Source organism: Coregonus lavaretus, assembly GCF_964263955.1.
Source record: "Coregonus lavaretus genome assembly, chromosome: 30".
NCBI classification, from domain to species: domain Eukaryota; kingdom Metazoa; phylum Chordata; class Actinopteri; order Salmoniformes; family Salmonidae; genus Coregonus; species Coregonus lavaretus.
The window spans coordinates 36,265,010-36,288,795 of NC_140017.1; the positions used below are offsets into that span (position 1 = coordinate 36,265,010).

The window sequence follows — 23,786 nt, forward strand, 5'->3', positions numbered from 1 at the left end:
GTTCACACCACTCCCCTCACAACACGCCATGGTTCACACCAAATGAGCCGTAACTGTTAATTACAGATTTATAAACGATCTATAAACATAGTTTTACTACTTATAAACCCCTTTCTAAATATCTGAATGTAAAATGTTAGTGTGATTGACTACTGCATTGGTCTCAGTGTAGCAGCCTGCTGTTGACTAAATGCTGATTGTGTTGTTTCAGATTGTGGGCGGAGTCTGTTTAAGACGAGCCGTATCGTGGGTGGTCAGGACGCAGAGGAGGGGGAGTTCCCGTGGCAGGTCAGCCTCCACATTAAGAACGCCGGTCACGTCTGTGGTGCATCCATCATCAGCCAGCGCTGGCTGGTTACTGCTGCCCACTGCGTCCAGGATGACGCCAAGACCAGGTACCTGTGGAGGATTCTCCCTGTGTGTGTGTGTCCAGCTGGGTACATGGAGGTCTATATGGGTTAGTGTGTGTGTGCATGCCATCCTAACCTGTGTATCTCTAGGTATTCCCAGCCGGGTGTATGGGAGGCATACCTAGGCCAGCCATCCTAACCTGTGTATCTCTAGGTATTCCCAGCCGGGTGTATGGGAGGCATACCTAGGCCAGCCATCCTAACCTGTGTATCTCTAGGTATTCCCAGCCGGGTGTATGGGAGGCATACCTAGGCCAGCCATCCTAACCTGTGTATCTCTAGGTATTCCCAGCCGGGTGTATGGGAGGCATACCTAGGCCAGCCATCCTAACCTGTGTATCTCTAGGTATTCCCAGCCGGGTGTATGGGAGGCATACCTAGGCCAGCCATCCTAACCTGTGTATCTCTAGGTATTCCCAGCCGGGTGTATGGGAGGCATACCTAGGCCAGCCATCCTAACCTGTGTATCTCTAGGTATTCCCAGCCGGGTGTATGGGAGGCATACCTAGGCCAGCCATCCTAACCTGTGTATCTCTAGGTATTCCCAGCCGGGTGTATGGGAGGCATACCTAGGCCAGCCATCCTAACCTGTGTATCTCTAGGTATTCCCAGCCGGGTGTATGGGAGGCATACCTAGGCCAGCCATCCTAACCTGTGTATCTCTAGGTATTCCCAGCCGGGTGTATGGGAGGCATACCTAGGCCAGCCATCCTAACCTGTGTATCTCTAGGTATTCCCAGCCGGGTGTATGGGAGGCATACCTAGGCCAGCCATCCTAACCTGTGTATCTCTCTAGGTATTCCCAGCCGGGTGTATGGGAGGCATACCTAGGCCAGCCATCCTAACCTGTGTATCTCTCTAGGTATTCCCAGCCGGGTGTATGGGAGGCATACCTAGGCCAGCCATCCTAACCTGTGTATCTCTCTAGGTATTCCCAGCCGGGTGTATGGGAGGCATACCTAGGCCAGCCATCCTAACCTGTGTTTCTCTCTAGGTATTCCCAGCCGGGTGTATGGGAGGCATACCTAGGCCAGCCATCCTAACCTGTGTTTCTCTCTAGGTATTCTCAGCCGGGTGTATGGGAGGCATACCTAGGCCTTCACATCCAGAAGCAGAACACTAAGAACGTTCAGAAGAGGAACCTACGTCAGGTGATCCCCCACCCCTACTACAACGCCTACACCTTCGACAACGACATGGCTCTGATGGAGCTCGACAGCCCTGTGACGTTCTCTGAATACATCAGACCCATCTGTCTGCCCTCGCCCCAACACACCTTCCCCCCGGGCAACTCTGTCTGGATCACGGGTTGGGGCGCCACACGAGAGGGAGGTGAGTCAAAATGGGGGTGGTCTCTGCCTTCATATACAGCATTAGTTACTATGTACTGCATAATATTTTAGTTTATTGCTGTGTAGCTATAATTATTTAATAGCAATGTTATAGTATGTTTTGAATTAGCTTTCTGCTACATATGAATACAAACATGTTGCATGAAGATGTTCCCAAACAGTTAGAGATTGATAATATGCTCCCACTCCCTGATAATATGCTCCCACTTCCTGATAATATGCTCCCACTTCCTGATAATATGCTCCCACTTCCTGATAATATGCCCCCACTCCCTGATAATATGCTCCCACTCCCTGATAATATGCTCCCACTCCCTGATAATATGCTCCCACTTCCTGATAATATGCTCCCACTTCCTGATAATATGCTCCCACTTCCTGATAATATGCTCCCACTTCCTGATAATATGCTCCCACTCCCTGATAATATGCTCCCACTTCCTGATAATATGCTCCCACTCCCTGATAATATGCTCCCACTCCCTGATAATATGCTCCCACTTCCTGATAATATGCTCCCACTTCCTGATAATATGCTCCCACTCCCTGATAATATGCTCCCACTTCCTGATAATATGCTCCCACTTCCTGATAATATGCCCCCACTCCCTGATAATATGCTCCCACTTCCTGATAATATGCTCCCACTCCCTGATAATATGCTCCCACTCCCTGATAATATGCTCCCACTCCCTGATAATATGCTCCCACTCCCTGATAATATGCTCCCACTCCCTGATAATATGCCCCCACTCCCTGATAATATGCCCCCACTTCCTGATAATATGCTCCCACTCCCTGATAATATGCTCCCACTTCCTGATAATATGCTCCCACTCCCTGATAATATGCTCCCACTCCCTGATAATATGCTCCCACTCCCTGATAATATGCTCCCACTCCCTGATAATATGCTCCCACTCACTGATAATATGCTCCCACTTCCTGATAATATGCCCCCACTCCCTGATAATATGCTCCCACTTCCTGATAATATGCTCCCACTCCCTGATAATTGTCATAAATGCTGTAGGTGGGTGTAGTGGTGGAATCAAGCGCAGGACACCGAAGTATAGTCCAAAAGACTTTAGTGGAATATCCAACAAGGAAAACAGAACAAACTTGCCCGAAGGCGAAACTACGCACGTAGGCGACAAACAAAAGGCGCACTACACAGGTGCGTAAAACGCTCCAACACAGTGGAGTAAAGCTCAACCGAGCGAAATAAGGAAATCGACACGCAAACATACGACAGGAACAATCACACACAAACACAGACACACCCAACGAGACTTAAATAGAACACAAATGAGGACTAACTAGACACAGGTGTACAACATCAAGACCAAACCAAACGAACATGAAACATAGATCGGTGGCAGCTAGTACTCCGGGGACGACGACCGCCGATGCCTGCCCGAACCAGGAGGAGGAGCAGCCTCGGCCGAAACCGTGACAATAATATGCTCCCACTCCCTGATAATATGCTCCCACTCCCTGATAATATGCTCCCACTCCCTGATAATATGCTCCCACTTCCTGATAATATGCTCCCACTCCCTGATAATATGCTCCCACTTCCTGATAATATGCTCCCACTCCCTGATAATATGCTCCCACTTCCTGATAATATGCTCCCACTTCCTGATAATATGCTCCCACTTCCTGATAATATGCCCCCACTTCCTGATAATATGCTCCCACTCCCTGATAATATGCTCCCACTCCCTGATAATATGCTCCCACTCCCTGATAATATGCCCCCACTTCCTGATAATATGCTCCCACTCCCTGATAATATGCTCCCACTCCCTGATAATATGCCCCCACTTCCTGATAATATGCTCCCACTCCCTGATAATATGCTCCCACTCCCTGATAATATGCTCCCACTCCCTGATAATATGCTCCCACTTCCTGATAATATGCTCCCACTTCCTGATAATATGCCCCCACTTCCTGCATCATGATAATAACTACTGCATGTGTCTGTATGTTAGGTTCTGGTGCATCCATCCTGCAGAAGGCCCAGGTCCGTATCATCAACAGTACGGTGTGTAACCGTCTGATGGGAGGGCAGATCACCTCCAGGATGATGTGTGCTGGAGTGCTGACTGGAGGAGTGGACGCATGCCAGGTACCTTACTTTGACCTAACTCTCTATCCCTGTGAACCAGGCCATACTGTAGGGCTGCCACACAGGGCTCTGGTCAAAAGGAGTGCTGAGTAGGATGAGATATAGCCATACACTAACACTGTCTCTCTCTGTCTCTCCCTCTGTCTCTCTGTCTCTCTGTCTCTCTCTGTCTCTCTCTCTCTCTCTCTCTCTCTCTCTCTCTCTCTCTCTCTCTCTCTCTCTCTCTCCCTCTGTCTCTCTCCCTCTGTCTCTCTCCCTCTGTCTCTCTCCCTCTGTCTCTCTCTCTCTGTGTCTCAGGGGGATTCTGGCGGTCCTCTGTCCAGTCCTGGTGGTAGTCATATGTTCCTGGCTGGAGTGGTGAGTTGGGGCGACGGCTGTGCCCGTAGGGACAAGCCTGGAATCTATACCACTGTCACCAAGTTCAGGGGCTGGATCAAGGAGAAGACCGGCGTGTAACAGGAAACGGGAAACCATTAGGAACGATGAGGACGTCCGACGACGAACACACCAGTACTGTACAGATTACCGGTTCACCAAGACTCACCCGCTACCCACTTCCATTCTCTAAGAGTGATGAACTATTTTAGAAGTTTTGATCTCAGGCCTCAAAATGCACTCCCTTTCATATCGATGGACTGTGGACCATTGGTTGGTTTTCTCTGTTGAAAGGCATCGCCTTAATGTCTAAATGTGTATTTTAATGACGGGTGTCTGAATGTCTAAATGTGTATTTTTAATGAGGTGGGATAGGTGGTTTGGGGAAAGTGTTTTAAGAATTGTAAATAATGTCTAATTAATTGTGTGCGTCTTTTTATATATATTTGTTTTGCAATCGGTCGTTTGGATTGGATGCACATTTGCTTAAGTACGATTTAGGACATTTTAGGAAAGAACTATAGAACACTGTTACATATAAGGAGACAATGTCCTGTTGCTTGTTTTGTCATTGTATTTCAATAATTTGCCCATAGTTTATTTTCTCTTACATATTTTAGAACAGTGGCTTAAATGTGAATTCAGTCTCTCTTTTACTTGTTGTCCTTGTACTCATGGGTGTGCATCCCAAATAGCACCCTATTCCCTATGAAGTACACTACTTTTGACCAGGGTCCAATAGGGCTCTGTTTAAAGGTATTCCACTATGTAGGGAATAGGGTGCTATTTGGGATCCAGACAGTGACCCCCACCTCCTATGATTTGGTATTTGACACAATCGTTTGTTGAAATACCAGGCCGTCCTGATGTGACATGATGATGACTAATGTGCCTTTTTTAAAGTGTGATACTTTTGTATTTCTCATCAGGGATTTTATTTCATTTTGATCTGACGTAAACACTTTTATTACAGAATAAAGCTCCATTAGAGTTTATAAAAACCATGTCTTTAGTTTAGCATATACATGGATTGATTTCACAACAACTTTGAGGACATAGAAATGATCCAATTTAGGTTAGAAATAAAACATTATTAAGCTTTTATCAAATCAACCACTTACTGTAATTGTTTTATACATGTAAGTGTTTGAAAATAAATATGAACAATTAGTCTTTCATGGCTTTTCTCAGTAGATGTTATATTCTGATTACCCAGCACAGCATTTGACGTCCCTGAAAACACACCAGTTGACACTAGAGCCCCGTCCACCTTCACTCCTCCTTCACTCCTCCTTCACTCCTCCTTCACTCCATCTTCACTCCTCCTTCTGCAGATACACTTCCACTCTCTGGTTCTCTACTGCTGTAAACCTGCAGGTGCTGTAAGATACTAGCCTGTGGGAATTAATGCACAAACACAGGCTTGTTTTTAGTCTTGTGCTACCAGACGTCACACAGACAACTGGGGTCGTAGGTTTTTTCAGTGTTCTTTTAGCAATTTCAATTTTAGTCGAATGAATTCAGATTTGAAGGAGAGTTAAATACAAAATGAATCCAGAAACTCTTCAGTGTTGTGTGGATGTAGTGATGCTATTTACCCCTGGTGTCTGGGTAGTTGTGCTAGTACCAGATGACTGATCCGAATGCTTCTCTTCCTCCAGGCCAAGTACAGGAGACGTTGAGAGTAGAAGTGAAGTGACATGGTTCTGAACGCCGTAACAGGGTGGTCTATGGAAACCATGAACTGGTACATCTGATGGGGCTCAAACTGCACCAGGGAAGGACTAGACACAATTGTCAACGGCACGTTAAGAGTTGGCAAGAAGATTCATCAGATAAAGACATTGGCTACATCCCAAATGGCACCCTGTTCCCTATATAGTGCACAACATTAGGGCCCTATGGGGAGTATATAGTGCACCGTATAGGGTCCCGTTTTGAGACGCACCCATTAACAACTGAAGAACCAGATGACAGTCTCTCACCCGGACACCAACATGACGGGTGTTTTCCTGACGTGTCCCTTCAGCTGAATGAATAGCTGGGCTCCTAATGAGACGTTCCCCTCCAGGTGCACCTCCAACAGGAACGGCGTCACTAGATGGGACATAAAACAGGTTAACCAAACTGTTCTCGCAGTTGTTGAAGCGACTGTAACTGTGTGACACTGTCAGTGTGTGTGTGTGTCCTGAGTTCCTGACCACAGAAAGGGTCCGTTGCTGTGATGTCCAGGACAGCGGTCAGGGGCTGGAAGGTGATTGGTCGATCCGGAGGCAGCCAGCTGATGTCGTAGCCTATAGGAGAGAATAACCAATAGCTGACGGTATCTTGATGATGAAACATCCCTCATTGATATTGCCCATCATCAACTCCAGTTTCTGCATGTGTGAAAGACTCCTCTTTGTTCAGAGAGAAAATGTGTCGGAGAGCTATACAGTCTACATTATCTTGTATTTTACCCAGCTGGGGGCAGGTGTTGAGGCAGGGCAGTGTGTATTTTACCCAGCTGGGGGCAGGTGTTGAGGCAGGGCAGTGTGTATTTTACCCAGCTGGGGGCAGGTGTTGAGGCAGGGCAGTGTGTATTTTACCCAGCCGGGGGCAGGTGTTGAGGCAGGGCAGTGTGTATTTTACCCAGCCGGGGGCAGGTGTTGAGGCAGGGCAGTGTGTATTTTACCCAGCTGGGGGCAGGTGTTGAGGCAGGGCAGTGTGTATTTTACCCAGCCGGGGGCAGGTGTTGAGGCAGGGCAGTGTGTATTTTACCCAGCCGGGGGCAGGTGTTGAGGCAGGGCAGTGTGTATTTTACCCAGCTGGGGGCAGGTGTTGAGGCAGGGCAGTGTGTATTTTACCCAGCTGGGGGCAGGTGTTGAGGCAGGGCAGTGTGTATCTTACCCAGCTGGGGGCAGGTGTTGAGGCAGGGCAGTGTGTATCTTACCCAGCTGGGGGCAGGTGTTGAGGCAGGGCAGTGTGTATTTTACCCAGCTGGGGGCAGGTGTTGAGGCAGGGCAGTGTGTATTTTACCCAGCCGGGGGCAGGTGTTGAGGCCAGGGTGGTGACAGCGGGTACAGAGAGCTCTCTGGAAGTCCTCCACTCCCTGACAGGGGAAGGCTGTGAGAGGGCAGGAGGATCGGATGGAGCTGGTGAACAACCTGTAGGCCCGGTGGTGACTGCACAGCAAGTAATCCTCCCCTGTAACGCACACACACCAACACGCAGGTTGACCTTTATTCAGGTTGACCTTTATTCAGGTTGACCTTTATTCAGGTTGATCTTTATTCAGGTTGACCTTCATTCAGCTGAATCTTGTCCTGGATGCAGAACTGAGCCATTTCCACTAGATGTGCCAGCTGCAAAGTCCAAAATTGCTATATATCTTACAAATTCATGAAAAACAAAACATTTGCTTTTTGATCTTAATTTAAGGTTAAGGTTAGGCATAATGTTAGCAGTGTGGTTAGGGTTAAAAATCCGATTTTATGACTTTGTGGCTGTGCCAGCTAGTGATGACCCTGTAGAGCTGCCTCAAATATACAGTTGAAGTCGGAAGTTTACGTACACCTTAGCCAAATATATTTAAACTCAGTTTTTCACAATTTCTGACATTTATTCCTAGTAAAACTTCCCTGTCTTAGGTCAGTTAGGATCACAACTTTATTTTAAGAATGTGAAATGTCAGAATAATAGTAGAGAGTGATTTATTTCAGCTTTTATTTATTTCATCACATTCCCAGTGGGTCAGAAGTTTACATACACTCAATTAGTATTTGGTACCATTGCCTTTAAATTGTTTAACTTGGGTCAAACGTTTCGGGTAGCCTTCCACAAGCTTCCCACAATAAGTTGGGTGAATTTTGGCCCATTCCTCCTGACAGAGCTGGTGTAACTGAGTCAGGTTTGTAGGCCTCCTTGCTCTCACACGCCTTTTCAGTTCGCCCACACATTTTCTATAGGATTGAGGTCAGGTCTTTGTGATGGCCACTCCAATACCTTGACTTTGTTGTCCTTAAGCCATTTTGCCACAACTTTGGAAGTATGCTTGGGGTCATTGTCCATTTGGAAGACCCATTTGCGACCAAGCTTTAAACTTCCTGACTGATGTCTTGAGATGTTGCTTCAATATATCCACATAATTTTCCTTCCTCATGATGCCATCTATTTTGTGAAGTGCACCAGTCCCTCCTGCAGCAAAGCACCCCCACAGCATGATGATGCCACCCCCGTGCTTCACGATTGGGATGGTTTTCTTCGGTTCGCAAGCGTCCCCCTTTTTCCTCCAAACATAACGATGGTCATTATGGCCAAACAGTTCTATTTTTGTTTCATCAGACCAGAGGACATTTCTCCAAAAAGTACAATCTTTGTCCCCATGTACAGTTGCAAACCGTAATCTGGCTTTTTTATGGCGGTTTTGGAGCAGTGGCTTCTTCCTTGCTGAGCAGCATTTCAGGTTATGTCAATATAGGACACGTTTTACTGTGGATATAGATACTTTTGTACCTGTTTCCTCCAGCATCTTCAAAAGGTCCTTTGCTGTTGTTCTGGGATTGATTTGCACTTTTCGCACCAAAGTACGTTCATCTCTAGGAGACAGAACGCGTCTCCTTCCTGAACGGTATGACGGCTGCGTGGTCCCATGGTGTTTATACTTGCGTACTATTATTTGTACAGATGAACGTGATACCTTCAGGTGTTTGGAAATTGCTCCCAAGGATGAACCAGACTTGTGGAGATCTACAATTTTTTTTCTGAGGTCTTGGCTGATTTCTTTTGATTTTCCCATGATGTCAAGCAAAGAGGCACTGAGTTTGAAGGTAGGCCTTGAAATACATCCACAAGTACGCCTCCAATTGACTCAAATGATGTCAATTAGCCTATCAGAAGCTTCTAAAGCCATGACATCATCTTCTGGACTTTTCCAAGCTGTTTAAAGGCACAGTCAACTTAGTGTATGTAAACTTCTGACCCACTGGAATTGTGATACAGTGAATTATAAGTGAAATAATCTGTCTGTAAACAATTGTTGGAAAAATTACTTGTGTCATGCACAAAGTAGATGTCCTAACTGACTTGCCAAAACTATAGTTTGTTAACAAGACATTTGTGGAGTGGTTGAAAAACGAGTTTTAATGACTCCAACCTAAGTGAATGTAAACTTCCGACTTCAACTGTATAAGTCATCCCAACCTCCTTGTTATAGTAGATAGCTAAGGGAGGTCACATGGGCCCCAGGCATGATGTTTGTCATAATATTTTAGATGATAAAAAACCTGGCACACACTTTTCATGAGAGCCTGAGGACAACCTGGGAGTTGATGTCCTCTGCCGATGTAGAAATCAACATGACCCAACGGTCTGGAAACCCCCAGGGGAGCTACCGGCTCATTGGCTGAAAATACACCAGGTAATGAACTCACTGATTGGTTAAAAATATCTAAATGGTGTACTATACTATTAGGTGTAACTACATGGCTTATTAGGTGTGTTTAAAGTTCCTCACGGTTGAAGTTGGTGTGAATCACATCCACGTACTGGGCATCAGTGGGATCCAGGGACAGGCTTCTGTCTGCCTCAGAAAACAGTGGTGAGAAGGGATCCAGGCCTGAGTTGGATCAGAACACACACAAAAGAAAGAACAAAACACTATTTGACCTGTCAGTTCCTCTGAAACTCAGATTGGACTGTTACCAGATGTAACCCTGTATCATGTTCTGTCTCAGTACCTGTGATCCTGCCAATGGCTCCCTCCAAACAGGCCCCAGCCACACCGGCTACATGGGCCCCAACACCAAACCCTACCAGGTGGAACAGCTCTGGAGAAGAGCCCTGGTCCTCCTGGGGAATAAACATCAACACCTCAACATCCTGGTCCTCCTGGGGAATAAACACCAACACCTCAACATCCTGGTCCTCCTGGGGAATAAACACCAACACCTCAACATCCTGGTCCTCCTGGGGAATAAACACCAACACCTCAACATCCTGGTCCTCCTGGGGAATAAACATCAACACCTCAACATCCTGGTCCTCCTGGGGAATAAACACCAACACCTCAACATCCTGGTCCTCCTGGGGAATAAACATCAACACCTCAACATCCTGGTCCTCCTGGGGAATAAACACCAACACCTCAACATCCTGGTCCTCCTGGGGAATAAACATCAACACCTCAACATCCTGGTCCTCCTGGGGAATAAACATCAACACCTCAACATCCTGGTCCTCCTGGGGAATAAACACCAACACCTCAACATCCTGGTCCTCCTGGGGAATAAACACCAACACCTCAACATCCTGGTCCTCCTGGGGAATAAACACCAACACCTCAACATCCTGGTCCTCCTGGGGAATAAACACCAACACCTCAACATCCTGGTCCTCCTGGGGAATAAACACCAACACCTCAACATCCTGGTCCTCCTGGGGAATAAACATCAACACCTCAACATCCTGGTCCTCCTGGGGAATAAACACCAACACCTCAACATCCTGGTCCTCCTGGGGAATAAACACCAACACCTCAACATCCTGGTCCTCCTGGGGAATAAACACCAACACCTCAACATCCTGGTCCTCCTGGGGAATAAACACCAACACCTCAACATCCTGGTCCTCCTGGGGAATAAACATCAACACCTCAACATCCTGGTCCTCCTGGGGAATAAACACCAACACCTCAACATCCTGGTCCTCCTGGGGAATAAACACCAACACCTCAACATCCTGGTCCTCCTGGGGAATAAACACCAACACCTCAACATCCTGGTCCTCCTGGGGAATAAACACCAACACCTCAACATCCTGGTCCTCCTGGGGAATAAACACCAACACCTCAACATCCTGGTCCTCCTGGGGAATAAACACCAACACCTCAACATCCTGGTCCTCCTGGGGAATAAACACCAACACCTCAACATCCTGGTCCTCCTGGGGAATAAACACCAACACCTCAACATCCTGGTCCTCCTGGGGAATAAACACCAACACCTCAACATCCTGGTCCTCCTGGGGAATAAACACCAACACCTCAACATCCTGGTCCTCCTGGGGAATAAACACCAACACCTCAACATCCTGGTCCTCCTGGGGAATAAACACCAACACCTCAACATCCTGGTCCTCCTGGGGAATAAACACCAACACCTCAACATCCTGGTCCTCCTGGGGAATAAACACCAACACCTCAACATCCTGGTCCTCCTGGGGAATAAACACCAACACCTCAACATCCTGGTCCTCCTGGGGAATAAACACCAACACCTCAACATCCTGGTCCTCCTGGGGAATAAACACCAACACCTCAACATCCTGGTCCTCCTGGGGAATAAACACCAACACCTCAACATCCTGGTCCTCCTGGGGAATAAACACCAACACCTCAACATCCTGGTCCTCCTGGGGAATAAACACCAACACCTCAACATCCTGGTCCTCCTGGGGAATAAACACCAACACCTCAACATCCTGGTCCTCCTGGGGAATAAACACCAACACCTCAACATCCTGGTCCTCCTGGGGAATAAACACCAACACCTCAACATCCTGGTCCTCCTGGGGAATAAACATCAACACCTCAACATGTCTACTACACTATAACAGAGTTAGTCTTGTTCAATTTGGGCCAGTTTCCCTGACCCAGTTAAAGCATATTACTGGACAAAAAAATCATTGGCCACCTTCTACCCAGTGTGGAACATGTCCCCACCTGTAGTGTCTGTATGGCCTGTGTCCCCACCTGTAGTGTCTGTGTGGCCTGTGTCCCCACCTGTAATGTCTGTATGGCCTGTGTCCCCACCTGTAGTGTCTGTGTGGCCTGTGTCCCCACCTGTAATGTCTGTATGGCCTGTGCCCCCACCTGTAATGTCTGTGTGGCCTGTGCCCCCACCTGTAATGTCTGTGTGGCCTGTGCCCCCACCTGTAATGTCTGTATGGCCTGTGCCCCCACCTGTAATGTCTGTGTGGCCTGTGCCCCCACCTGTAATGTCTGTATGGCCTGTGTCCCCACCTGTAGTGTCTGTATGGCCTGTGCCCCCACCTGTAATGTCTGTATGGCCTGTGTCCCCACCTGTAATGTCTGTATGGCCTGTGTCCCCACCTGTAGTGTCTGTATGGCCTGTGTCCCCACCTGTAGTGTCTGTATGGCCTGTGTCCCCACCTGTAGTGTCTGTATGGCCTGTGCCAGCCTCTCTCCCACCTGCCTGGCTCCTTCGGTGATCTCCTGCTCTGGGGGCAGCAGCCAATCAGCTACCAGGACATTAACCAGCCCCGCCTCCAACAGCTCCCCCGCCATCACCCTCGCCCAGCTGGGCTGCAGCCTGGCTGGCCTCCTGCCCGGGACGATCACTACCGTGGGGCACAGGGGGCTCCAGGCCACAGGACCAGGGGCCAGTCCTGGGAGGCCTGGTGGAGGAGAGAGGTCTAAGGGGGAACCACAGGGACCCTGCTCAGAGGAGAAGCTGAGGAGCCTCACCAGAGGAGAGGGAGGACTGAGACAGAGGAACTCAGAGCAGTGGGCATGTTGGTCACCTGGGAGAAGAGAATATCTGTAAACATCAATCATGTTGTTAACAGATGACTGTATTTTAGGTTATTGTGAGGACTTCTCCCCAGTTAATCATGATTAGGCAGCTGCTAGTGTTGGAAAATTTGAGTTTTTAATTTGAATTGACCTCTAATGTGCATCTGAGCTAATCACACAGTAATCACCCCCATAGTACCTGTGGCAGGACCAGACAGAAGACAGAAGATCAGTAGAGACCAGACGACCAGGCTGCTGTCAGCTCCAGCGTTCTCCACACTGCCACCTGTTCTCTCCATCACTCCAGCAACAATGCAAATCTCCCTCCCTGCTCTACAGCCTTCTGTCCTCTGACACTCTGATAAGCCTCAGCGGAGGTGGAGACTGGAGTGTTTCTGATGCAAATACAGTAGAGAACAGTAGAGCTTTTGTGAGCCAGCCCTTTCTTGATCAGTGGGCCTCCTGTAGCTCAGTTGGTAGAGCATGGCGCTTGCAACGCCAGGGTTGTGGGTTCGATTCCCACGGGGGGGCAGTATGAAAAATGTATGCACTCACTTAACTGTAAGTCGCTCTGGATAAGAGCGTCTGCTAAAATGACTAAAATGTAAATGTGCAGAGTGATACTTAAACTATAAAGAATGAAGTTCAAGATGTTTCTAAAATGAATAATTGCAACCGGTTAAATTATCTGAATATTGCATGTGTTTGCTGTTACATTTACATACATTTTACATTTTACATTTTAGTCATTTAGCAGACGCTCTTATCCAGAGCGACTTACAGGAGCAATTAGGGTTAAGTGCCTTGCTCAAGGGCACATTTACGTCATTTAGCAGACGCTCTAGTCCAGAGCGACTCACAATTTGATGCATTCACCCTATAGCCAGTGGGATAACCACTTTACAATTTTTATTTATTTTTTTTTTATTTATTTTTTTGGGGGGGGGGGGGGGGTAGAAGGATTACTTTATCCTATCCCAGGTATTCCTTAAAGAGGTGGGGTTTCAAATGTCTCCGGAAGGTGGTGAGCGACTCCGCTGTGTGTGGGGGAGGGGGGGGGGGGGGTAGAAGGATTACTTTATCCTATCCCAGGTATTCCTTAAAGAGGTGGGGTTTCAAATGTCTCCGGAAGGTGGTGAGTGACTCCGCTGTGTGTGGGGGGGGGGGGGGGGGGGGGTAGAAGGATTACTTTATCCTATCCCAGGTATTCCTTAAAGAGGTGGGGTTTCAAATGTCTCCGGAAGGTGGTGAGTGACTCCGCTGTGGGGTGGGGGGGGGGGGTAGAAGGATTACTTTATCCTATCCCAGGTATTCCTTAAAGAGGTGGGGTTTCAAATGTCTCCGGAAGGTGGTGAGCGACTCCGCTGTGTGTGTGGGGGGGGGGTAGAAGGATTGCTTTATCCTATCCCAGGTATTCCTTAAAGAGGTGGGGTTTCAAATGTCTCCGGAAGGTGGTGAGCGACTCCGCTGTGTGTGGGGGAGGGGGGGTAGAAGGATTACTTTATCCTATCCCAGGTATTCCTTAAAGAGGTGGGGTTTCAAATGTCTCCGGAAGGTGGTGAGCGACTCCGCTGTGTGTGGGGGAGGGAGGGGGGGGGGGGGGGTAGAAGGATTACTTTATCCTATCCCAGGTATTCCTTAAAGAGGTGGGGTTTCAAATGTCTCCGGAAGGTGGTGAGTGACTCCGCTGTGTGTGTGTGGGGGGGGGGGGGGGGGGTAGAAGGATTACTTTATCCTATCCCAGGTATTCCTTAAAGAGGTGGGGTTTCAAATGTCTCCGGAAGGTGGTGAGTGACTCCGCTGTGGGGTGGGGGGTGGGGGGGGTAGAAGGATTACTTTATCCTATCCCAGGTATTCCTTAAAGAGGTGGGGTTTCAAATGTCTCCGGAAGGTGGTGAGCGACTCCGCTGTGTGTGTGGGGGGGGGGGTAGAAGGATTGCTTTATCCTATCCCAGGTATTCCTTAAAGAGGTGGGGTTTCAAATGTCTCCGGAAGGTGGTGAGTGACTCCGCTGTCCTGGCGTCGTGAGGGAGCTTGTTCCACCATTGGGGTGCCAGTGTTCACAAGCAACATAACCTAAGAACTAAACATGGTTTGAGATTTCTTTTTTTTTTTTTATCCAATAAAGTATTTGATTTGTCAATGTGAAATAAATCAACTTCACCATGCGGAACTATATACCCGATGGCAGCAGTTTTCATCGGACAATAGTTTGGACGGACCGTCGTTATTATTGTTCCGCTGCAAACTTTGTCAATCGTTTGTATGTATTTTCCTGTTGGCGCTATCTTGAATATTGATCTAATGAAACAGGAAAGCATAACCCAGACAGAATACTGGATTGATTATGCGTATTTGGATTATTAAAGAAATGAAATCAAGATAACCTGTAGCTATAGCTAGCTTACACATTATTTATCTTGAATGCAGAGGAGTTGCTAGCTAGTAGCGAACTGCTCTACTAGTAGCTAACTAAGTCAGACTTCTATGTTGGAGACCCTTGACTATTGAGTGTGTCTAGCTAGCCTTATTGACTTACTAATCATCTGGTTGACTTGACGTCAGAATCGCGAGTGTGTGTTATATAAAGTTGTAACGTTAGAGATGTCGGAGAGGAGGAGGGACAGCCGTAGCTGGGACTGGGACAGCCCTCAGTGCCGAGCTCAGATGGATCAGATTTTCTTCCGCCAGCATGACTACATCCAGAACGGAACCACGGAACACAAAGAGTTCTGGGGCTTCTTCGACCGCTTCCAGAGGTTCAAAACCAGGAAGGACATGTCAGGGGGCAGCACGAAGGAAGACATGGAGGAGGGCAGAGACAGGAAGAAGACTGTAGATCTGGGTCTGCCTAAGGAATATGACGCCCGCTATCGGATCAACGTGTCCGTTTGTACCAAAGACGCAGAGGAGAGGCTGGAGACGGGGAGGTCTGATCAGAGACACAGCCACAGACAGAGCTCCTCCGGCCCAGGGAGTCAGGTGGTCGCTGACTGTCGCCTGGCGTTGCTGCACTTCCTGGACTTCAGCCAAAGGCAGAGCTTTGGGAAGCTGGTCAAGCTGAGGACGGAGCAGAAAGCCCTTCCTATCTTCCAGTACCGGGACCGGATCGTGGAGTTGGTGCGGGCCAACCCGGTAGTAGTGGTGGCGGGGGATACAGGCTGTGGGAAGTCCACCCAGGTCCCCCAGTACCTCCTCTCCTCTGGGTTCAGTCACATAGCCTGCACTCAGCCTCGACGGATCGCCTGTATCTCCCTCGCCAAGAGGGTCAGCTTCGAGAGTCTCAACCAGTACGGCTCCAAGGTAGGTGGCAGTGCAGCTAGAACTTGTTTATTTACAGTCTTGAAAAATAGTTTTTGGGGAATCACGCTTGGACAGGGATATCAAACAAATGTCATTATTTTCAAACAATAATACGTGTTCTATTTCTCTGAAATAGATGATTTTGTCACAATCTTGTACACTTTACACAAAGTCCAAAAACCAACACCCAGACATTTAGCAGACCTACAAGCAGATGAACCCAAACTGACACACAGCTGTGTTTTATCTGCAGGTTGGGTACCAGATCCGTTTCGAGGGGACCCGTACCCCGTCCACCAAGCTGTTGTTCCTGACAGAGGGGTTACTACTGAGACAGATCCAGGCTGACCCGGCCCTGGAGCAGTACCAGGTAATAGAATATATAGTACCAGTCAAAAGTTTGGACACACCTACTAATTCAAGGGTTTTTCTTTATTTTTACTATTTTCTACATTGTAGAATAATAGTGAAGACATCAAAACTATGAAATAACACATATGGAATCATGTAGTAACCAAAAAAAGTGTTAAACAAATCTAAATCTATTTTATATTTGAGATTCTTCAAAGTAGCCACTGCACTTAGCTTTGCACACTCTTGGCATTCTCTCAACCAGCTTCATGAGGTAGTCACCTGGACTGCATTTCAATTAACAGGTGTGCCTTCTTAAAAGTTAAGTTGTGTAATATAATATATACTAGGTAATATAATATATGCCAGATAAATATAATATATACCAGGTAATATAATATATAATGTAATATATAGCATGTAATATAATATATAATAAATACCAGGAAATATAATATACAGCGCCTTCGGAAAGTATTCAGATCCCTTGATTCTTTACACATTTTGTTACGTTACAGCCTTATTCTAAAATGTAAATTTAAAAATCCCTCATTAATCTACACACAATACCCCATAATGACAAAGTGAAAACAAAGGTCCCACAATTGACAATGCATGTCAGAGCAAAAACACTCCTCAGTAAAAGGCACATGAAATCCCACTTGGAGTTTGCCAAAAGGCCCCTAAAGACTCTCAGACCATGAGAAACAAGATTGTCTGCTCTGATGAAACCAAGATTGAACTCTTTGACCTGAATGCCAAGCGTCACATCTGGAGGAAGCCTGGCACCATCCCTAAGGTGAAGCAATTTTTTTTATAAATTTGCAAACAATTCTAAAAACCTGTTTTTGCTTTGTCATTATGGGGTATTGTGTATAGATTGCTGATTTTTTTTATTTTTTTAAATAAATGTTAAAATAAGGCTGTAACGTAACAAAATGTGGAAAAACTATTTCCAAATGCACTGTATATGCAAGGTAATATAATATATACCAGGAAATATAATATATAGCAGGTAAATATAATATAATATATACCAGGGATTGTAATATATAATATAATATATAGCAGGTAAATATAATATATACCAGGTAATACTGTATAACATATAATATATACCAGGTAATATAATATATACCAGGTAATTCAGTATAACATATAATATAATATATACCAGGTAATATAATATATACCAGGTAATACTGTATAATATAATATATACCAGGTAATACTGTATAACATATAATATATACCAGGTAATATAATATATACCAGGTAATACTGTATAACATATAATATATACCAGGTAATATAATATATACCAGGTATTGTAATATATAATATATACCAGGTAATATAATATATACCAGGTATTGTAATATATAATATAATATATATCAGGTAAATATAATATATACCAGGTATTGTAATATATAATATATATCAGGTAAATATAATATATACCAGGTATTGTAATATATAATATAATATATACCAGGTATTGTAATATATAATATAATATATAGCAGGTAAATATAATTGATTTACACTGAGTGTACAAAACATTAACATTACACTGATTTGAAGTGGATTTAACAAGTGACATCAATAAGGGATCATAGCCTTCACCTGGATTCACCTGGTCAGTCTATGTCATGGAAAGAGCAGGTGTTCTTAATTTTTTTGTCCACCCAGTGTGTTACTAAAACCAACTAGCCCCGAAGCAGTACCAGGTAATATAACATATTATAAACCAGGTCGTTTGGGTCCTGGATGCTGATTGGCTGAAACAGCATTTCAGTCGTGTGTACAGTACCAGTCAAAAGTTTGGACACACCTACTCATTCAATGGTTTTTCTTTATTTGTAAAAAATGTTTACATTGTAGAATAATAGTGAAGACATCAAAACTATGAAATAACACATATGGAGTCATGTAGTAACCAAAAAAGTGTTAAAACAAATCAAAATATATTTTATATGTGAGATTCTTAAAATAGCCACCCTTTGCCTTGATGACAGATTTGTCCCAATTGTGCCCATAGCGCAGGGTTCTTCAATTCTGGTCCTGGAGGGCCGAAACACTTCTGTTTTTTATTTCTACCTGGTAGTTAATTGCACTCACCTGGTGTCCCAGGTCTGAATTAGCCCCTGATTAGAAGGAGAGGATGAAAAACAGAGGTGTTTCGGCCCTCCAGGACCGGAATTGAAGAACCCTGCCATAGCGGCTCTGGTCAAAAGTAGTGCACTATATAGGGAATATGGTGCCATTCTCTGGTCTAAAGTAGTGCACTATATAGGGAATAGGGTGCTATTCTCTGGTCTAAAGTAGTGCACTATATAGGGAATAGGGTGCCATTCTCTGGTCTAAAGTAGTGCACTATATAGGGAATAGGGTGCCATTCTCTGGTCTAAAGTAGTGCACTATATAGGGAATAGGGTGCCATTCTCTGGTCTAAAGTAGTGCACTATATAGGGAATAGGGTGCCATTCTCTGGTCTAAAGTAGTGCACTATATAGGGAATAGGGTGCCATTCTCTGGTCTAAAGTAGTGCACTATATAGGGAATAGGGTGCCATTCTCTGGTCTAAAGTAGTGCACTATATAGGGAATAGGGTTCCATTCTCTGGTCTAAAGTAGTGCACTATGTAGGGAATAGGGTGCCATTCTCTGGTCTAAAGTAGTGCACTATATAGGGAATAGGGTGCCATTCTCTGGTCTAAAGTAGTGCACTATATAGGGAATAGGGTGCCATTCTCTGGTCTAAAGTAGTGCACTATGTAGGGAATAGGGTGCCATTCTCTGGTCTAAAGTAGTGCACTATATAGGGAATAGGGTGCCATTCTCTGGTCTAAAGTAGTGCACTATATAGGGAATAGGGTGCCATTCTCTGGTCTAAAGTAGTGCACTATATAGGGAATAGGGTGCTATTCTCTGGTCTAAAGTAGTGCACTATAGAGGGAATAGGGTGCCATTCTCTGGTCTAAAGTAGTGCACTATATAGGGAATAGGGTGCCATTCTCTGGTCTAAAGTAGTGCTCTATATAGGGAATAGGGTGCCATTCTCTGGTCTAAAGTAGTGCTCTATATAGGGAATAGGGTGCCATTTGGGACGCATCCTAGCCGTTCCGTAACCTGTCTGTGTGTGGATCTACCTCCCTCCCTCCCTGTTGCACCCAGGTTTTGATTGTTGACGAGGTGCATGAGAGACACCTCCACTGTGACTTCCTCCTGGGAGTACTGCGCTCCCTCCTGGCCGCCCGCCCCGACCTCCGCCTGGTCCTCATGTCCGCCACCATCAACATCAAACTCTTCTCCAGCTACTTTAATACTGCACCTGTGCTGCAGGTCCCGGGCAGGCTCTTCCCTATACAGGTGAGAGGACAAACACATTTTAAACCTCTCCTCCTGGAACCCCCTTCAGACATGTTTTGTTGTTGCCCTGAACCAGCTCACCTGATTGACCTAGTCAAGGGGCTTGATGATTAGTTGACAAGTGGAATCAGGTGTGCTCTGGAATAGTTCAAATACATGGAACGGCTTGGGGTTCCCAGGGAGAGGTTTGAAAACCTCTGGACTAGGCTATGTCATAGGTATAGGAGTAGGCAGTACTTAAGAGATATTGTGTAATGTCTAGCAAACTGCAGATCCTATCTGTGGTTACGAATGCCCACCATAAGCTTTAGTGACAGTCAAGAAAAGCACAATCCTTGCATTCATAGCTCTGCCTTCCATTCATAGCTCTGCCTTCCATTCATAGCTCTGCCTTCCATTCATAGCTCTGCCTTCCATTCATAGCTCTGCCTTCCATTCATAGCTCTGCCTATGAATTCTAAAGTGGTTAGGCCTACATTTCTCTAGTCCTATTTTTCATTCTGCCAAACAAAGTGGCAGGGTCAGGCTGTTGAAATTAAAGATTGGGCCTTTCAGTGACAGCTGTTGTTTAATAAATAGTAATGATTGGGCCTTTCAGTGACAGCTGTTGTTTAATACACTGCTCAAAAAAATAAAGGGAACACTTAAACAACACAATGTAACTCCAAGTCAATCACACTTCTGTGAAATCAAACTGTCCACTTAGGAAGCAACACTGATTGACAAATGTCACATGCTGTTGTGCAAATGGAAGAGACAACAGGTGGAAATTATAGGCAATTAGCAAGACACCCCCAATAAAGGACTGGTTTTGCAGGTGGTGACCACAGACCACTTCTCAGTTCCTATGCTTCCTGGCTGATGTTTTGGTCACTTTTGAATGCTGGCGGTGCTTTCACTCTAGTGGTAGCATGAGACAGAGTCTACAACCCACACAAGTGACTCAGGTAGTGCAGCTCATCCAGGATGGCACATCAATGCGAGCTGTGGCAAGAAGGTTTGCTGTGTCTGTCAGCGTAGTGTCCAGAGCATGGATGCGCTACCAGGAGACAGGCCAGTACATCAGGAGATGTGGAGGAGGCCGTAGGAGGGCAATAACCCAGCAGCAGGACTGCTACCTCCGCCTTTGTGCAAGAAGGAGTAGGAGGAGCACTGCCAGAGCCCTGCAAAATGACCTCCAGCAGGCCACAAATGTGCATGTGTCTGCTCAAATGGTCAGAAACAGACTCCATGAGGGTGGTATGAGGGCCCGACGTCCACAGGTGGGGGTTGTGCTTACAGCCCAACACCGTGCAGGACGTTTGGCATTTGCCAGAGAACACCAAGATTGGCAAATTCGCCACTGGCGCCCTGTGCTCTTCACAGATGAAAGCAGGTTCACACTGAGCACATGTGACAGACGTGACAGAGTCTGGAGATGCCGTGGAGAACGTTCTGCTGCCTGCAACATCCTCCAGCATGATCGGTTTGGCGGTGGGTCAGTCATGGTGTGGGGTGGCATTTCTTTGGGGGGCCGCACAGCCCTCCATGTGCTCGCCAGAGGTAGCCTGACTGCCATTAGGTACCGAGATGAGATCCTCAGACCCCTTGTGAGACCATATGCTGGTGCGGTTGGCCCTGGGTTCCTCTTAATGCAAGACAATGCTAGACCTCATGTGGCTGGAGTGTGTCAGCAGTTCCTGCAAGAGGAAGGCATTGATGCTATGGACTGGCCCGCCCGTTCCCCAGACCTGAATCCAATTGAGCACATCTGGGACATCATGTCTCGCTCCATCCACCAACGCCACGTTGCACCACAGACTGTCCAGGAGTTGGCGGATGCTTTAGTCCAGGTCTGGGTGGAGATCCCTCAAGAGACCATCCGCCACCTCATCAGGAACATGCCCAGGCGTTGTAGGGAGGTCATACAGGCACGTGGAGGCCACACACACTACTGAGCCTCATTTTGACTTGTTTTAAGGACATTACATCAAAGTTGGATCAGCCTGTAGTGTGGTCTTCCACTTTAATTTTGAGGGTGACTCCAAATCCAGACCTCCATGGGTTGATGAATTTGATTTCCATTGATAATTTTTGTGTGATTTTGTTGTCAGCACATTCAACTATGTAAAGAAAAAAGTATTTAATAAGATTATTTCATTCATTCAGATCTAGGATGTGTTATTTTAGTGTTCCCTTTATTTTTTTGAGCAGTGTATATAGTAATGATTGGGCCTTTCAGTGACAGCTGTTGTTTAATATATAGTAATGATTGGGCCTTTCAGTGACAGCTGTTGTTTAATATACACTACCAGTCAAAAGTTTGGACGCACCTACTCATTAAAGGGTTTTTCTTTATTTTTACAATTGTTTACATTGTAAAATAATAGTGAAGACATCAAAACTATGAATAACACATATGGAATCATGTAGTAACCAACAAAGTGTTAAACAAATCAAAATATATTTTATACTTGAGATTCTTCAAATAGCCACCCTTTGCCTTGATGACAGCTTTGCACACTCTTGGCATTCTCTCAACCAGCTTCATGAGGTAGTCACCTGGAATGCATTTCAATTAACAGGTGTGCCGCCTTAAAAGTTAATTTGTGGAATTTCTTTCTTTCTTAATGTGTTTGAGCCAATCAGTTGTGTTGTGACAAGGTGGGGGGGTATATAGAAGATAGCCCTATTTGGTAAAATTCAAAGTCCATATTATGGCAAGAACAGCTCAAATAAGCAAAGAGAATCGACAGTCCATCATTACTTTAAGACATGATGGACAGTCAATACGGAACATTTCTTCAAGTGCAGTCACAAAATCCATCAAGCGCTGTGATGAAACTGGCTCTCATGAGGACCGCGACAGGAATAGAAGACCCAGAGTTACCTCTGCTGCAGAGGATAAGTTCATTAGAGTTACCAGCCTCAGAAATTGTAGGCCAAATAAATGCTTCACAGAGTTCAAGTAACAGACACATCTCAACATCAACTGTTCAGAAGGGACTGTGTGAATCAGGCCTTCATGGTCGAATTGCTGCAAAGAAACCACTACTAAAGGACACCAATAAGAAGAAGAGACCTGCGTGGGCCAAGAAACACGAGCAATGGACATTAGACCGGTGGAAATGTGTCCTTTGATCTGAAGTCCAAATTTGAGATTTTTGGTTCAAACCACTGTGTCTTTGTGAGACGCGGTGTAGGTGAACGGATGATCTCCGCATGTGTAGATCCCACCGTAAAGCATGGAGGAGGAGGTGTTATGGTGTGGGGGTGCTTTGCTGGTGACACTGTCTGTAATTTATTTAGAATTAAATTCACAGTTAACCAGCATGGCTACCACAGCATTCTGCAGCGATACGCCATCCCATCTGGTTTGGGCTTAGTGGGACTATCATTTGTTTTTCGACAGGACAATGACTCAACACACCTCCAGGCTGTGTAAGGGCTATTTGACCAAGAAGGAGAGTGATGGAGTGCTGCATCAGATGATCTGGCCTCCACAATACCCCTACCTCAACCCAATTGAGATGGTTTGGGATGAGTCGGACGGCAGAGTGAAGGAAAAGCAGCCAACAAGTGCTCAGCATATGTGGGAACTCCTTCAAGACTGTTGGAAAAGCATTCCAGGTGAAGCTGGTTGAGAGAATGCCAAGAGTGTACAAAGCTGTCATCAAGGCAAAGGGTGGCTATTTGAAGAACCTCAAATATAAAATATTTTTTGATTTGTTTAACACTTTTCTGGTTACTACATGATTCCATATGTGTTATTTCATAGTTTTGATGTCTTCACTATTATTCTACAATGTACAAATAAAGAAAAACCCTTGAATGAGTAGGTGTGTCCAAACTTTTGACTGGTACTGTGTAGTAATGCCTCTTCTTAACCACTCTTACCTGTCTCTCCCAGTGATGTCCAGGAACTCACTTTTCTTCTATGGCTGAGTCCCACCCTATTCCCTATATACAGTGAGGGAAAAAAGTATTTGATCC

At 45.9% G+C, this 23,786-nt stretch overlaps 2 protein-coding genes across 4 annotated transcripts in view; both read left to right on the plus strand.

The window, feature by feature from the left end:
* Positions 1-5,466, plus strand: part of st14a (ST14 transmembrane serine protease matriptase a) — a 48,292-nt gene extending 42,826 nt beyond the window's left edge. Inside the window, exons 15-19 of one of the 3 annotated variants that reach the window (XR_014610280.1) lie at positions 212-395; positions 1,471-1,742; positions 3,763-3,899; positions 4,197-4,734; positions 5,054-5,463. Coding sequence is in view for 1 of the 3 variants with exons in the window: in XM_084147786.1 (XP_084003912.1) it covers positions 212-395; positions 1,471-1,742; positions 3,763-3,899; positions 4,197-4,355 (752 nt within the window). In the remaining 2 variants the exon portion in view is untranslated. Of the gene's footprint in view, positions 1-211; positions 396-1,470; positions 1,743-3,762; positions 3,900-4,196 lie in introns of all 3 variants that reach the window. The other 2 variants (XR_014610281.1, XM_084147786.1) reach the window with 2 other exon arrangements.
* Positions 5,467-15,018: 9,552 nt separating this feature from the next.
* Positions 15,019-23,786, plus strand: part of dhx34 (DEAH (Asp-Glu-Ala-His) box polypeptide 34) — a 45,429-nt gene continuing 36,661 nt past the window's right edge. The window contains exons 1-3 of the mRNA XM_084148294.1: positions 15,019-16,089; positions 16,343-16,459; positions 19,620-19,814. Coding sequence (XP_084004420.1) covers positions 15,391-16,089; positions 16,343-16,459; positions 19,620-19,814 — 1,011 coding nt within the window. The 5' untranslated portion in view covers positions 15,019-15,390. The remainder of the gene's footprint in view (positions 16,090-16,342; positions 16,460-19,619; positions 19,815-23,786) is intronic.